We start from the raw sequence: 18,686 nt of genomic DNA, 5'->3' as shown, positions 1-18,686 counted from the left end.
TTTTGCTATCATCATCACTGAAATTGCTAACATTTTACGTACTTCCATTACAAGGATCTTTTTTCTTTTTTTTTTTTTTTTTTTGCCTTTTTTTGGCCTTTTCGTGGGATTTTCCAGTGCTGAAGAACAAAACTTGGAATATTCCTAGGAGATGCTGCGAATTCCTAGTGCCATTCATATCTAATTAAAGGCACAATATATAAAAATAAAGAGCATGATATGATCTTAATGGTTACATCTGTCTTTTTAGATTAGATACAATTATTTTTCTCCTCAGCGACATGCAATTCATTTGTTCAATCAATTTATGCGGAACATGCATGCACATAGAGTGAACGTGACAGTATATGACTTCAATAATTTTGGAAACAAAATTTGTAATTTAAATAAATTATTATCCGAAGCCTAAAAAGATTTATGGGGATATCAAATTTTCTAAATGTAAAATGTGTATTTGCGAAAAACATATTTATAAGAATAATAGTAACTACTAACTAGTCATTTAAATTTAAAGTCATAGTCGTCACAAAATTTGATTGCCTGAACTGGATTTTAGTTTTTTTATGGATGAAAAAGCCCAATATGTCTGCCTGATCCAGTTTAGTATGGATGGGCTTTCTTAACATAAATACTAAATCTGAGGCCCAAACCAGCAGGAGTTAAATTTGGGCTTTTACTCAAAAATAGGCCCATTGGACAATGCTACATAAATAGCGTATGGGGAATCGGGGATCATACGCATACATGTGATTTATTCCTTATTACGTTCTTTTAAAGTTATTCGTTTATTTAAATGGTCAATTAATTAATTAAATTTTGGATAATTTTATTTTTCGGAAATTATTAAGAAAAGATAATGGAAGAGATCAAGAGAAGCAAGTGGGGAAAAGACATAGTTCTAAAATCTCAATCAATTGATGTTTTGGCCTCAACAATATTATCGGTGGTTCAGTGGTTGCCCTTCGGCTTTCTTGTCTAGATTTAATGCCTAATTTGTTAAACCAACACTTCTTTACCCCACCCCACCCCCCCCCCCCCCCCAAAAAAAAAAAAGTCATTGTAAATTAGTTTGAATGTACAAAATTAGGAATAATGTTACAGTTGTGAAATATTAAAGACAGTAGAAGACCCTCCAGATGTGACAACCACCTACAAATTAAATGGTTCAAAGGTGCATTTGTTGTATTTTCAGCAAATATTACCTTGTTTTTTTTCTAGAAATATATGTACAACAGCTCAAACTTCACGTTTCATTTAATCATTTGGAAATTTGAAAAAATAATGGTCTGAATTATTTAGATATATTCATATAAGCCTACATGACCTGTTTTATGTATTAATTGTAATTTGGTGGTTTCTATTCCATACTTGACATCAACCAAGCGCATTAGGAGAGACAATGCACATGACAAAATCTATCTAAAACATAAATATTATAATTTATATAAACACATGGATACTTTCTGAATAAATTAAATGGGCAGGCAATGGATAATATAGCTTATACGTACACTAATCATACCCTAAATTATATTCGCTTGACATTATCACCATGTGCTAATTATTCCTAATCACTTCTCATGTGTCCTTTCGGCTTTCATCGGGGATAAATTAAATTTAATATATATTTTTTCTATGAAATCACTTAGTCCATTTACATTTGACAAGAACACATTATTCAAAATTAAATCCTGAGATTTATTGATTTTAAAATTATATACATATTATTATTATTATTATTATTATTATTATTATTATTATTATTATTATTATTATTATTATTATTATTATTATTATTATTATTATTATAATATATATATATATATATTATTCAAAATTAAATCCTGAGATTTATTGATTTTAAAATTATATACATATTATTATTATTATTATTATTATTATTATTATTATTATTATTATTATTATTATTATAATATATATATATATATATATATATATATATATATATATATATATATAACATTTTGTTTAATAAAACGAGACCACCCACTAACCCGAAAAAATGGTTAGGCTGGCAATTGAAATTTTATGTAAAGTAGGTGAGCGTCAATCACTCCGCAAGTGATGAATTATTCATCATTAAAGCACCTAATAACCGAATCAAGAAAATGCAAAACAATATGAAATAAGTGTTATTGTTTTAAAAAAATTATTAAAAACATTTTGTTTTTCCATCTATATATAATACATTGTTAAATCAAATATAATATTTCACTTATAAACAAAAAGTCAGTCTTCTGTGAACGAATTAATTCGATCTATATTTATAGTGAAAATAATGTTTTTTTATATAAAATAATATTTTTTTTCATGAATCGAATAGAAAATTCTCATAAAATTTATCGTGATAAGAGATTACTTTTTATTTCAAAAAATATTTGTCATTTGGATGTAAAATGATTATTTGGAAAATGTTTTGAGACAAATAATTGTAAAATAGAAGACAAAGGTCAAACCTATAATGTTGAGTTTATTAGTTATTGAGCGGCGAAGTAAGCTGCCCTGTGGACTTTTCTGTGCGTAGTTTTCGGCATCTGATTGGAAGTTTGGATAATATTAGATGGCCACGTCGATTAACCTAACATGATAATAGAGTGTTTTATTCTTATAATAAATAATAATATGTTATTGTTTTTTAGGAAAAAAATAAATAAATTCTTCATCAATGTTATTATTATTGTTTGAATAATTTTGGTATTTATGGGAGCATTTATTATATTTTTTTGTAGTTGCCTCCTCTCGAGTTAACATATACATCCACAAAAAATATGTCAATTTATAATTTCTTATCCTGAATGATATATTTACGTGATACATAGATGGCAAGGTCATCATTTTTTTATTGGATCTCGTAGATGATTATAAATGTTCATCTTTAGATACACACGTTGATTAATTGATCTGAAAACAACTTTTATATACATGTACAAATCTTGCGTAAAACTAGCCATGTGAGATTCTTAAATTTTACTAGCTCCTATCTTTTTAATCAGTTCTAAAAATCTTCAATTATATATAATTCTGATTATTTTTCAACCTTTTACGCGTTACACAGTAATTTTGTTCGTGGAAATTATATAGACCACACGTAGTGCCTTAAAGACGTTTTTTTGGCTTGAAAAAAAAAACTTCAAAAAGAATAAAAGTCCAAATTGTGGCTCAATATATAATGAGGAAAAGTACTCATTTACTGCCAAAGTGAGCATTGAATGGAGTTTGGTGCCCAATCAATTACCAGATTTTGAGTATTTAAGTCTTGGGTGGATCTTAGTTACTTCGAATAAATGATTTAATTTAAATAAATAATTTGGAAAAAAAAAAAGTAATTTGAAATTTGAACTCAAATAGCTCCATATATATCCGACGGCTCGGCTCATGGCACCCCTATTTAAGCTATGGTTGTATTAGCCAATTAATATAAATATCTTATTCTATTGGTGTCTTTTATTACATGTACAATAAATTATGCTTATTTTAGAATAAATTTCAGGAAAAATAAATAAATTACACACAAACGATACTCGTCGACAAGTATCTACTTGATTTTTTATTTCAAAGATTTATAACTCTCATTTTATTATTACATTTAAAAACTTTTTGTTACAAATATCGTAAGATCTATCCGCAGCCGCAAGTATTTACGATTGAGTGAAACAAAAATAGAATACTTTTATGATTAGTGTCAAATCATGATTTCCCTTTGCACATGGTGCACACATGCTGCTAAGTCTATGTTCCATTGTAGAGCCAATCAACGAGATTTTGTTGTGCCTTTATACGCAAATAGTTGTATTATTTGGTTAAAAAGATTGAACCAAAAAGTGTGTTAGAAATAGAGAAACATATGATGCGGCTTTTAGATTTTTATTTAAAAGAAAAATTAGGAAAATATTTGGGTACGTAATTCCATGTAAAAATGTGTGGATGATTGAAATCCAATTCCATGTGGTTCATTTTTATGGCAGGGGGACATTGCTGCGTGGTCAAAAGTGACTTTTGTTTTAGTTTTGCTAAGTTGAGCTATCACAATCAAATATTAGGGGTTCCATTTAATACCACTTCTTCTAAGTAATTTATATTCGAATGAGCTTTCATAATCGGGCTTTTAGATTATTTATTTATGTATTTTGCCACATCGGCAAATTAAAAGAATCATGTGATTTTACATATAATTTCTTTTTTTATATATATGGTTATTATTAATATTTATTTATTAGAAAATGAGCAAAATATATATCCAAAGAAACAAGATTTAAGAGCCAAGAAGAAAAACACGTACGTGCACGGTGCACATCCACCCGAAACTAGAACTCGAACGTAGCACATTCCGGGCAAGTTGATGTGTTACTAAAGGAATTTTAATTTTTTGATATTTTCGGTCTTAATTATTAATTAATATTTGATTTTGTTTTCTAAACAAGTTAAAATATTTGGCAAATATCGTGTGTATAATTCGAATATCTTGCGAAATATATTTTTCATGCTTAATTATGTCTTTATAAGGTATTTAATAGATATATTAATATTCGATATTATCAAAATATGATTTGATATATTTGATAGAGTTTAATTCTTACTTAAATATGTTTCTTGTACACTCTATCTAAGGAAATTTTCAAGACTTGGATTTCAATCGATAAAAGAATATTTCACGCACAAGAAAAGATAATGCTTCAGACGTACAATTCCCTGCGCATAGACTGAAGAATTTCATTGAAGAATTCGAAGATTCTGAAGCAAGGTTTTGCAACCTTCGTTGTTGCATGTCCCCGTGTTGCCGTTAGTGTTGAAGACATCAAAGACAACACTGTGAGAACTGTGTTGTTCGAAGATTTGTTGTGTTTTTTCAATTTAGGCTACGGGAGTTGCATCTAATTTGTTTTACTCTGATTTATTTAGGATGCAAGTTTGATTTCTCAACTTGTTGAGAAATTTAGTATTTATTTATTTTTCGTAAAATCATTGGTATTGCTTTGTAATACTGATCTTACTTTTTCTAGTGATATTTAGCCCTAAGGCACCCGCACGAGTTTTTATACTCGTGCAAAATTATTTATTTATGTTTTATTTACGCTTTAATTTTCGATGCACTATGTTGTCGATGGTGTTACAATACCAAGTACAACACTGTATGATTTCACATAACGAACCACGTACACGACTATTTTCAGCTACGTTAATCTATTTTCCATTTATGCATATGTCGAAATGAAATGAATATTGAAGACTAGAGCAACCATTGAATTAATGCATCATCCGGTCTACGATTCTCTTCCAAGTTAGTGATATCGTGTATTGTTGTGATTGAATCCGATAAAACAGAAATATTTTTTCCGATCTAACTTTTGCACGTTGATTCCTAATTGTGTTAAGATAAGATTATATTTGGTGATGTATCATATCACCTAGCTCCACCGGAGATCGGATTTATCGCTTAAGATGTGACATATCTCTTTTATATATAGCTCACAAATCCAACCAAATCCGACCAACATTATCAGCAGTTTGAAGAACAAGAACTTCCCAATATATCACCAGCTATCTCGAATCCTCTCTCATCTAAACACATTCAATCCAACAATCTCCAGTTTTGTAAGTGTATTTGTTTCTGAACGTAAGCGAGCGAGAGTCCTCGATTGTATTTATACTAATTGTTTGTTTAATTTGAAGATAGTTAATATTAATATTCAATTAAAAAAGAGGAATGGTTGATTAAAAAAATTGAAATTTCTTAAATAGTTATGAAATTATACTTATATTATATATAGATAAATTGTATATATTTAATTTTTTTTAAAACATATTAATTTGCATGTTATCGAGCAATAAGACCAAGTGGTGTGGCTGCCTGCACTAAACCCTCGATTAAATAACGTTAACCGACACACAGTTTCAAACCTTCGAAGAAAACGAGAGAAAACATAAATTTATTGAGTATATATGGGATGTGATAGTTATTACCTTTTTAATTTAAAAATATCAACATTCATTTTTTAAAATATATTTATATTAATTATTTTTTCATTTATCTAATATGTAACATAATAAAAAAAAACCAACAAATGAAAAATTGCTTGATTCCGGGAATTTACGTATTTTCTGCATCGAAAAATAAAATTAAATAAAAATAATAACAATACAAATTGATGAATGGTTCGCCCGTTTGCAAAATGACAAGGATAAATATTATCACGCATGTGAAGCAGATTTGCGGTAACGGCCACTTAACGGAACCAATAAATAGGTGGGGAGAAAAATAATTTAAAAACAATAAAAAATCATTTCTGAATTTTTGAAAACTTTTATATCTGTCTTCTAAAATATTGTGGTGATCTTCAAAGGTTTCTTTCATGAATGAGTTATTTATAGGTATATAGTTACTAGTTAGTTAGAAAGGCTAACTAAGAAAGTGATGTCACGAATGGGTTGTTGAATAACATTTATATTTAATAAATTGTGACGTTTCTCTTTGTTCATTTTTAATTTAATTTAATATGATATAATATCTATCAATTAGGCAATTACTGAGACATTAATTAGAAGGTTAGTTTTATCAATTCCCTTTAAATAATTGTCCACTTTTTGGACAAATAACAAATTCATTATCTTTTCGTTTTTTTTTAACGATATAACATACGGAGTTTTAAAAAATTATTATTACATAATAGGTTGTAGTTTTTTTGGAAAAATTTATTATTACATGAGAGGTTGTAGCTTTTTTGCTATCATGATCAAGGGTTGAGATCAAACTTAAACATTTTTTTTATTAAAAGATGTTTATGTCAATGTACCACGAGTGAGATGACTAACGGAGGTTTTCTCATTTTGATAAAGGTTGTATGTGTGTAATGCACTATTTAACTCTATTCTTAATTCAACGTATGCATAAATCTATATCTTGAAAATAATTAATGTCACGCACATGGCAACATTTTCGAAATTTTCTTCTTAGGCCTATTTTAGTGTAAGGTAACAATACGATTTTGAGTTTTGATATTGTCACAAATTTGGCGACGATAATGACAAATTTGAACCTATTATTTATTATTGGGGCTAGAGGTGTCGGTTGCTGGTTGCACGATAACTCAATTTTTTTTTTAAAAAAAATAGAAGATATTTTTTGCCCTTTAAACACATTATTTATTCCATAAATTTTATTGAACTATCAATTAAATATATATATTTTATTCTTATGATTTAGTTCACTGTTATACCAATTTTATAAGTCCGTTTACGCTCACACGACATATTCTATTGAAAGGAAATTAATTTTTTTAAAAAAACAAATGATTTGAGAATAGATTCTTACGAATTCGTTCTAATTAAAAAAATTACCATGATATTAAGTTGCTTCATAAATTATATATATTCTTGTTAAAATTTTAATATAATATTCTTTTAAGTGTATTGACATCAATATTATTTAATATAAATAAGTTAAATCAAGTAAAAGAAAGTGTATGTTAAGATTTTATTGTACATAATTATTTAAAAGATATACAGTAGTACCATTTATTAATTTTTTTAGAATGAGCCCGCGATTTTAAAATCAATTTGAGAAAGGATGTTTTGGAGGAAAAAATGCATTTTGATATCTGAAAATTTATAAATATGTGAATTAAAAAAATAATAAATAAATAACTATAAATTTTTAATATGAAAAATAGTAGAACGAGGTTTTTAGATAAAATAAATAGCAAAGATTCTTCAAATATCAATTTTAAAATTTTGTTTTCTAATAATTTTTCTGAAGGTAAAAATACCTCGCATGTGCCAATTCAATTAATTTCTTATTTCTTCCCATTAAAATGATTTGTCTTGTTCGACCCCGATTCAATGTTTATCGTGTATGTTTTACTCCTTTGACCGAGTTATTTTTTTGGTTCCGTTAAGTGGCCGTTACGAGACGTCTAATTCATTTACAGCATTGAATTATTGGCATTTTATTAACGGCTCGTGGATGTTTATTATTATTATTTTTTTATTTTTTATTTTTTATTTTTTTTTACCAAAAATCTCATGCATAGCATATAACTTGCAAATTTGGCACACGATCCGAGCACAAAATTATTATTAATTTTTTTTTTTTTTTTGTAAAAACATACTGAGGTTTAAGTAATTTTGGAAATTCATAATTGTGATTTTATTTTATTGAATTGTATTTTATTTCATTAAAAAGTAATAAAAGTGTGGGGGAATGAGTATTATAATAAGGAAACAATTGATAAATTTTCAACATTCTTTTGTTTTATATTTAGTATAGATAATGTCAATGAATGCATATGAAATTGGGGTTCATGAATCCCAAAATACATGTCATCGACCCTTTACATTTGACCTCACTTTAAAAAAATACATTAATAGTGATCATGGATCAATATGTGGACTGAATTCACATTAAATTGGTTTGAATTCAGTATTTCCTTCCCTAAAACATGGGGTGATTTTTTTTTTTTTTTTAGAGTATAATTACAATATGGAGCCAGAGTACAACAATATAATGAAATTGTCCGCACAGCGGCACAACCAACGAGACTTGAGCATGTATTCGAGACTTGCTTATCTCGAGCAAATAAATTATGGAGAGACTTGCTATATTTTATAGGAGGACGACGACGACTCAATAATTTTTGTTCATAAGTGCATCTTTAATTTGAGTTATATATAAATAAATTTGAGTTATGTATAATGCCATACTTACCCTTGAAAATTAATTATACGTTAATTTGAACTAAAGTTGTTCTTCCTATTTCGAATGCTATTAGGGGATTTTGAGCTCATTTGATTTGAATGGCGGGGAAATATAGTTTGAGGGGAAACTACAAAGTTTCAAACATCACACCACCAAATTTATAGAAAGGGTTACCCACCCCATTGATTTAACCCATTTGACTCTACTTCACTTTTCCTTTTCATTTATTTATTTAAGCAAAGAGGAAAAAAGGTTTGTGTGGGTTACCATAGACCCGCCAAAATTTCTAGTGATAAATATGCCCTACAAAATCTAGCTTTCCCTTTTTATTATGTTAAAAAAAATTGCTAAATTGAGTGAAAAGTGAATTAATAAAATAAAGGCAATGCAAGCTTACAAACCATACCCCCCCAACTTCAATACCAATATCTCCCATTGCTTGTAGGTCAAGATAAATTAATAATTAAAGGTTTGATAAATTTGTGGACTTGGGACCATCTAATCTATCATTCATTACAAGCGATATTTTTTTACAAAATATAATCAAATTACATGTAAATTTTTATGTATAGTGTTTCTTGATCACTTCATCGATCCAATTTATTTTTGTGTTGATCTTTTACGGGGCCCTGGCTTTTTAATGCGTTGATTCATAAAACATTCTACACGACTTGATTCGTGTATACATGTTTTTCCCCAAGGAAAAAAAAACTTGGAACGAGTAATTTTAGTCTCACGTTATACAAAGACCATATGATTGATTGCATGGACTTTTCTTTTTGAAGAACACAATTCAAATTATTGTGTTTTCTAACAACCATGATTCTCTCTTTGTTAATCACCAGCTGACATGCACTTATTAATTAGATACTCTTCGTTCGAGGTGTTTTTTTTATTAATATAAAAATGTTAAAAAAAAAAAAAAAACACTACGAATGAAAATTACATAAATCACGGTTTCTTGCCAATTGAATAAAAAGTTTTCAAAAGTGTATGGAAAACAAAAGATTGACGTTCAAATACAGTAAAACTATTGGGAACACTGTTCTTTTTTGTGTTTTACACGCGTGAAAGTGTGGTTATGATGGGAGCCACTTTGCCAACATAATAATGCCCCCAAATGTGTAACACTTAATTACCAGGTTAAACAAAAGCAGCTAGCTAGCTGGGTAAATATTCCAAAAACAGACGTCGCTAAATAAATACACACATAAATATATATATATAGTCATAAATAATGGAACATCATTAATTTGAAGAAACCCATTAGATTCATAAGTAGAATGATAATTTGTACAATTTTATTTGAATAATCAATTGAAAAAGAAAAACGAATAAAATATCTCTACATTGGGCCCGTTACATATGCATTCATTGTCCTAAATAATGCTGCTGGGAAAATAATGAAATTTCTCATAATTTTGGATTCAAAACAAAGCATAAGTAAATCATACATGTACGCGCATGCATGTAACATAGAAAGCCTTTTCCTTTTGTCACAAATTTGTACGTTTCATGATATATATTTATTAATTATATAATACCAAACATTCACAAAATTGATGAAGCAACACAATTGCAATTTAAACCAAAGTATAGAGCTGTAGCATACCCTTTCACGCAACATGAAAATTATTTGTTAGTTACATGTTCTAATTAGTCCAGACAAAACAAATAAAATCCAAGGACTTGGGGGACTCGAATTAGGAAAGCCTAACTATCTTAAATAACACTCTTGAAACCTTCTTAATTGATGCAACAATTTAAGCTAATCCCATCCGCATTTTCTTGTTAATCAATCACAAGTCCAGCCTGGATATATATATGATGGATTAATTCTCTCCTCAATAACCCCCGCCGAAACACCCGGACAAATTTTCAATTCCCTGCCCGAACAATTAACATTAGCTTTTCTTTCAACTTCAATACTAAATAATTTGAACAAAATTTATGTCGATTGTGATCAAACTAATTATATCGATGGTGCGAGAACATCACGTCAGAATCATACGTATTACATTAAGCTAATCCCATTCCCATGTGCTTATGCTGGCAGCGTCCGCCGCCAACATGAGCGAACGCTGCAAATATTTCCAGCGTCCGCTCTCCATCACGGCGAATTGCAGTATTTTTGAATTTGTTTTATTTTTTTAAATTAAAAATAAAAAAACCCTTCATGTTACACATCACAACGATCATCCCATATCATGTAACACATTAAATGATCATCCAAGCTGATATATATATCCTTCTAAATTATCTTAGCTTGAGTCCTAAATTTAAATATAATTAATGAGAATATTATGATATTATCCGATCAAATCAAATCACTCCAATTGCACTAGCTAGATACTTTAATCACAAAAAATTCCATTTGATTGGTAATCTAATGATCTAATTCCGTTGATTCTGCTGCGTACCTATACGGTGTCTCAGTTGTTACCTTTTCTAAACGTAGGGTCGCATTATTTTTTGTTATTTAAACTTTATGTTTATGGTAAAAAAATTTAATTAATATTTGGTTTTAAGAATAAAAATCATAATCAGCTGAGACAAAAGGTGTTTGGTCTTAAAACAGTAAAATTGTACCACCAACGTCGTAGTAACTCGTCCTTAAGTGGAACAAACTATTTTTATTGATCACATTTGAGTCCACCGACAATGTCCATCTCGGTGAATACCACATTTATTTCATTTAACTTTTTTTTTTTGAAGGTATTTATTTCATTTAACTTAATATCACATAATTCATATTTTTTCATATATATAACAATTTGAATCTTGCAACCTTTTCTAAAAATGTACACTATGTTCGACTATTTGATTATTTATTTTTGAGAAAAATCAATCACCTCCATAATTTTCACAAATATTTATCAAGTAATATCGAGGACACATATGCGGTATGCCGATGAGTGATGATTCAATTAACATAAAAATTTGAGATGCGATTTTCAGATATGAGATACGAGATGTAATTACAATAAGTTTGTCCTCGACTAGGAAAAAATGTACCCATGTAATAGTATAATTAATAGGAAGTAATTACTCTAAAAATAATAATAGGAATTAAGTAATTAATAATAATAATAATAATAATAATAATAATAATAATTATTATTATTATTATTATTACCAAAAAGGAAGAGAAACAGGAGCATGTGTGGCACGTGAGCCACCGACGTTGGCACGTGACGGAGGTAGACATAGTGGATAAAAAACAGAGCGGTTAGCAGAAGTTAGTTACTGACACAATAATTAATTCCGCTGGAAAAAATAAAAAATAAAAAAAAGCAACCACGGTTAAAAGTTAAAACAAATGTTGAGTAATAATTTTAACCAGTGTTGGCAGTTTGTTAACGGACGTTAACTCTGACGTTTTGTGAGTATGAAGGGTCTATAAAACCAGCAGAAGCCGTTACATTGGGCGTAGTGCTTCATTTTCCCTCTGCGCTTGCTTGCTTGTCTTCTCCTCTCTGTGAAGCTCTCCAAATTTTTGCTATTTGTCCGCATTTTTGTTGGGGAGGAGGAAAGAAAGAAGAGAGGTGAAGCTGTGTAGTAATGGCCATGGGGGATTCGAAGAAATGGACGTCTCTGTTTTGTGGTCTGCTTCTGTTCGTGGTTACAGTTGGGGTCGTGGCTAGAGTTCAGAAACATGGAACCCATCATCTGAGGTATTTTTGAAAATGCTATATGTTTTTTTCATGTTCGATGCTGCTTGCAAGATCGAGCATTTTGTTTCTGCTCGATTTTTATCGGAAAAACTCTGCATTTTGTTCTGATTTCCTCTGCATTTTGACAAAACGCCAATGCCTGAGGTATTCGGTTAATTTTTTTTACAAAATGGGCGTTCTGTGCTTCTGCATTTTGAGGCTAAAATGATTTTCTGTCCAATAATTACATCGTTAAATTTTATGTTCATGTTCTGCAGCGCTGTGGAGAAAGAGCAGCTGCCGAGCTCTGCAAACTCTACAATGGCGGATAGGTGAGGAAACTCTTCATTACTGAGTCAACTCGGTATCGCCTAATTAATTAAGAATCTAAACATTACATTTAAATCGAATCACAGCCGTCCACTTTCCCTCTTTCGTACACGTCAAACCTCGTCCGTCGGATCTCCTCGCTGTCTACTAAATCTCTTTGTTTGTGTTACAGTAAAGAACCAATCTCAGCCGTTTAGATCCCTTATTCGTAGCAGATCTCAACCGTTTATTCTATTTTACCCTATTCTCCTCGGATTCCTCTGGTTTGAACTGAACAGAAATGGAACCAACCCCCTACGCCTCGTTCCGAAATTACCCTCACTCTTTTCCTTTTATCCATGATCACTCATGGGGTATGCTGAAGTTTTTCAAGGTTAAATTGGTATTTCAGTACACATTCCCATTTGCACTACCCAAAAAAGCAGTTATTAGTTGATTCTTTTCTATGTTATTAATTAATAATTATCGCTTTTTTGACGGTTTTGTTAACGATGGTGGATTCAGTCTCCCACTACCTTGAGCAGTGTAGTACTCAACTAACTGTGCGTCTTATTTTTGCACTGCTTGTACTTTATGTCATGATTTGAAATCATCATATCATAAATATACTGTTGTGTTTCGTTTCGCATCATAATTATATATAAAAAATAGATCAGATGAATGGTAATGTGAATGATGGTATTATGTGGATAAATTTTGTGTAATGTACACATTATTGTCGGTGGCAGCTGACAAGTGACAACCCATGTGAAATAACTACGGCATCTTCCTTCATTTATTGCCACTCTTTTCTCTTGTTAAATTTTACCTCAAATGGGTTCTGCGAAAGCTAGATGAAGTTGCTTTGGTCTGGCTTTGATAGTAAAATCATGGTCAAAATCTGGGAGACTGGGATTGCTGAACAGGAAATTAATTCTTGAATTTGAAAGTCATGTGAATGTAAAATATGTAATGAATGTGTATATGTATGTACAAATATATGTGTACACAATAGAAGAGAAAAGGGAAAAAAATAATAAGTACTTGTGTATGTAATAAATATCGACTGGTTTCTTTTTGTTGTTCAGATTGGAAAAAATTGATGAGGATGCGCTGAATGAACATGCGGTGGATGACCCAGAAGAGGTTGCAAGGATGGTTGAAATGTAGGTGATCTTTTATGGCATTTTACCTTCAAATTCCCTCTTTCGTAACGCAAAATTTGTCTTTTTCTAGCTCAATTTCCCCCCCCCCCCCCCCCTCATGGACATGTAATATATATACATACTTCATGTCCAAAACATGCTTGTGTCTCCTATGATCTAGAGAATTTTAACGGCAGATTTCTAGCCTCATTATTGTCTTTTGGGCATTCCTTGTTATTGTGACTTTGAATGGTGTCGTGCCAAGAAATTAGAAGATGGGCGGCTTCGTATTTTGAGTAGTAAAACATTTTTCTGACGACCTGAATTGCCATGCTAGATCTGTTCTAGGAAGTGTGCCTAACTGACATTTCAATTGTGGTCCTCTAAATTGAATGCCACCGTGTTTTATTTCGGGCAGACCTAACGCTACTCACATGTGATCTATGTTATAACAAATATGTTTTATTTATTTATTATTATTAGTTTTTTTTTTTTTTTTTGTAGTTTTGACAAATTTATTCGTTACAGTAACAAATGTGCCAATTGGGGTCTCTTTTCTAAATCCATCTCCCGTTCTTGATTCGGTTGTCATCTCTTTTTTTTTTTATGGATTTTTATTTCCCCCACATGCAACTATAGTGTGGTTAGATTCCTGTATTCTCTACTTTAAATCCTTCATTTGTTTAGTCATAACTCCTAAACATATAAACCATTATATAAAGTAATACCTTTGTTTGGGACTTCGGGGGACTTGAGATGGGCTAAATTGTCCCTGGCTCTGTAAAGTCGTCAATTGATTCTGGTCGTGTACGTTTCTGTGTGTATGCATGCCAAAAAAAGTGACAAGAAGTGTACGAACACTTGCGTGTGCAATAAGTGGATTCATTACATTTGGATTATAATATAAGTACATTACATAGGACCTATATGGATTTTACATGATTCGACCTTAAATAATGCATCCATTGTATATTATGGAGCGTAACGTATAAAAGTTCAACGAGTCCAATAATGCAGAAGCTAATCAGGAGATTACTGTAATTTTGTGCTGATAAATCTTTGAATTGACAGGGCCACTAGAAACAGCACAGAAAGGCGAAATCTTGGATATTTCTCATGTGGAACTGGTAATCCTATTGATGATTGCTGGCGTTGCGACCCCAACTGGCAAAAGAACCGCAAGAGACTTGCCGACTGTGGGATTGGTTTTGGGCGCAATGCCATTGGTGGCCGTGATGGCAGATTTTACATTGTCACCGATTCTGGAGATGACGATCCTGTTAACCCCAGGCCCGGCACTCTACGTCACGCTGTTATCCAAGATCAGCCTCTCTGGATTGTGTTTAAACGGGATATGGTCATTACTTTGAAGCAAGAACTCATCATGAATAGCTTCAAGACCATTGATGGTCGTGGAGTCAACGTCCATATCGCTAATGGGGCGTGCATCACAGTCCAATTCGTGACCAATATCATAATCCATGGCCTTCATATCCATGACTGCAAACCAACAGGAAATGCCATGGTGAGAAGTTCACCTTCTCATTATGGTTGGAGGACTATGGCTGATGGAGATGCCGTTTCCATCTTTGGGTCGAGTCATGTCTGGGTCGATCATAACTCGCTCTCTAACTGCGCTGATGGCCTTGTGGATGCTATTATGGGCTCTACTGCCATCACCATTTCTAACAACTATTTCACCCATCACAACGAGGTTTGCCCATAACCATGAAATGCTTTTTCGTCACTATAAAGATTACTGTAGTTTAAGTTATGATTCTTGAAATACAGGTTATGCTGTTGGGTCATAGTGATTCTTATGTTAGAGACAAGCAAATGCAAGTCACTATTGCCTATAATCACTTTGGAGAAGGCCTCATTCAAAGAATGCCTAGGTAAATTCATAACCAAATCCAAGACTCGGACATGAGTTTACTCATCCATTTATACTTGTCTTGATTTTTTTCTTAAAAAAAAAAGTATGATAACACCTGTATTTTGTAATCACAGGTGCAGACACGGGTATTTCCACGTTGTGAACAATGACTATACTCATTGGGAGATGTATGCCATCGGTGGAAGTGCTGAACCAACCATCAACAGCCAGGGCAACAGATATCTTGCACCAGTGAATCCTTTTGCCAAAGAGGTAACAAAACTTGCAACCTTTTCAATCTCCCCAAATGATAATTACCTCTATTCCAGACAAGGCTAACACGTTTCGATTTTGTCAGGTGACGAAGAGGGTTGACACGGCAGAAAGCCAATGGAAGGGTTGGAACTGGAGATCAGAAGGCGACCTCATGTTAAATGGAGCTTATTTCACTCCATCTGGAGCTGGAGCTTCAGCTAGCTATGCTAGAGCTTCAAGCTTGGGTGCCAAATCTTCCTCCATGATTGGACCGATTACTTCTGGTGCAGGCGTCCTTAACTGCCGCCGCGGCCGCCAGTGCTAATGCACAGCCTTACACTTATCACATAAATATCGAAAGGGTGTCTTTTTTTTTCTTCGTTTTCCCCACTCTTTTTACTGTCAGTCCATTTTTACGGCTTCGAGAAACGACCATTTATCCGTTTTCCAGCAAATGTTTTACTCCCATCATTGGAAAGTGTACATTTTTTACACAAGTCCAACACGACATTCTCCATCTATTCATTCCTCAGCATTCCAACACAACCATTACTGCGCAACCTCGGCCTGCTTTTAGTCGAAAGCCCGGTATTCTGTTAGTAGGTGCGGAAGCGTTGTTCGAGTATTCTTCAAGATTTCTCAGGTTCATTCATTTCCTAACAAGAACGATTTGCCTTGCCTCTTCTCCATATATATATAGATGTCTGCAATTAGTCTTGTTGTTCAGTTTACAGAACTGTGTTGGCATTTGGTCTTTAATAGTGTGACGAAATGATATATATATATATAGTGTATTTTCTTCCTCTCTTCTTTTAGTTAATTTCATACAAGTTCTATAGTGTGAATGTGAAAACATTAATTTATGAAAAAAACCTTCTGTAATAGACGTCTTTTCTTTCAATTTGTGTTTGTCTATGAAAAGTAATCTTGCTTGTTATGTATGCTTGTATGTATATATTAATATTATAACAGGCTTGCCACACGCAAAAAATATTACTTGCTTGTCTTGAACAATTTGTAGCGAAATGAGGAACTTTAACATGTTAAATTAGTAAAGTATCCTCAAAAGAATCAAGTCAAATGCCAATTTCATCTGTATAATCTAACCAGAACTGAAGTTAGTTAAAATAATATATAATACTTGAATTTTAAACTATAACAGAGAGATAGAGAATATTTTTATTTTGGCCAAAATAACGGCATGGGAAAAAGAACAAATTTTTAAATCTAAAATCAGACAAAATCTGAACATCTCGACTTTTGCTTTATATATACGGTGAGAACGCGTGATTTTTTTTTTAGAAGAGTAAAGAACGCGGGATTATTACCGCATGTAAGCGTAATAAAGATTATTATTATTATTATTATTATTATTATTATTATTATTATTGTTATTGTTATTATTATTATTATCTTTTTTATTTTATTAAAGTTGAGGGTTTAATATGTTAGTATGGTCAACCCCTTTATTTTTACCCTTTAATATATATTTAATTACTAAAATGTCACTTTTTTTTTTCCAATGATAACTATTAATTTAGAAAAATATCACTTTTATAAAATTAATTTATTCATATACAATAAAACACTTTTTAAAATTATTATCTATTTTTATTTTTTATTTTTCATAAAAAACGGACGGCATAAGCATGCAACGCGTGCACGCGAGTACTAGTAATAATAAAAATTTCATATGTTTGAACCCAAATACCTGATGAATCATTTAAAAAAAAAACCTGATGAATTGTGAAGCCTAACACTTGCGCTAGCCAGAATTGAGTTGGCGCCACCCTAGAATTATTAAAGACAATTAAATTGCCACATTATTTAGTACACAATTTAGTGTAAGGGAGTAGCAACCAAGTCAATAAAGTAAAATTTGGGTACATCTAGTATATGTACTATGTACGGTGCACCTCTTAACAAACAAAATGCCCCACACAATTTTATATATATATTCGGTGCATTCATAATCATGACAAATATTCAAGCTCAGAGAATATAAATTAACAAATGAGGCGTAAAAACATATCTAATTTAAAAAAAAATGGTTTTTTAACTTACATTTTCTCAAGTATGCATGAATTAGAAGCGACAAAGTAGTGATTAAATTTTTTTTTACAACATATTGGAGTACTCATCACGTGGACTTATGAATAAAACACAACGCTTTGCATGTGATATGTTGGGTCCATATATCATGTGAGAAGTTTTGATTTATTCACCAACTAGTCCACATGGATTGTGGCCATGATATTATTTAATTGGTTATACATTGTTTATATTATTTATATATGTATATATTCATGAGATTTTTATTTCTTTTCAATTATTATATTATATATTAAGATTCGTACCAAAGCTCTTGATTAGTGGGTTCGATTAGGTGAAAGTATACTAGATCTCAGACAGGGTTTATCTGTTGCATGTTTTTGTTAGCTTCATGCTTATGGTGGCCGGTGGGGTTGATTAGACCATGGGTCGGATCTGTGTTACTAAATTGATTTTGAAATGGCATCACGTGGGTTTTTGTGAAATATATATATATTTTTTGAGTAAAAATTATTTTAGTACATGAACTATTGATAAAATGTTAAATTGATACACGAACTATTGAAAATGGTTTAATTGGTATATGATCAAACTCAAAAGTCAATTTTGCCCTTAACTTAAATTGCTTTTAAGTTGAATATTGTTATTAAATTGATTAATTGAAGTACATATATTTTTTTTGT

General features: G+C 31.1%; 1 protein-coding gene across 1 annotated transcript; it reads left to right on the top strand.

The window, feature by feature from the left end:
- Window positions 1-12,253: 12,253 nt before the first annotated feature.
- On the top strand, window positions 12,254-16,866 carry LOC140883760 (probable pectate lyase 8). The gene is made up of 7 exons (XM_073290347.1): window positions 12,254-12,387; window positions 12,645-12,698; window positions 13,764-13,841; window positions 14,892-15,534; window positions 15,612-15,715; window positions 15,831-15,969; window positions 16,055-16,866. The coding sequence occupies exons 1-7, from the start codon at window positions 12,275-12,277 to the stop codon at window positions 16,274-16,276; spliced, it is 1,353 nt and encodes a 450-aa protein (XP_073146448.1). The 5' UTR covers window positions 12,254-12,274; the 3' UTR covers window positions 16,277-16,866.
- The last annotated feature ends 1,820 nt before the right edge of the window (window positions 16,867-18,686 follow it).

This window comes from Henckelia pumila, chromosome 1 (assembly GCF_033568475.1).
Source record: "Henckelia pumila isolate YLH828 chromosome 1, ASM3356847v2, whole genome shotgun sequence".
NCBI lineage: Eukaryota > Viridiplantae > Streptophyta > Magnoliopsida > Lamiales > Gesneriaceae > Henckelia > Henckelia pumila.
This window is presented reverse-complemented; position numbering and strand designations above follow the sequence as displayed.

Coding starts and splice junctions, on each gene's coding strand:
- LOC140883760 (XM_073290347.1), top strand. CDS start 12,275: ATGGCCATGGGGGATTCGAAGAAATGGACGTCTCTGTTTTGTGGTCTG. Junction 12,388..12,644: donor CATGGAACCCATCATCTGAG/GTATTTTTGAAA, acceptor CATGTTCTGCAG/CGCTGTGGAGAAAGAGCAGC. Junction 15,535..15,611: donor ATTTCACCCATCACAACGAG/GTTTGCCCATAA, acceptor CTTGAAATACAG/GTTATGCTGTTGGGTCATAG.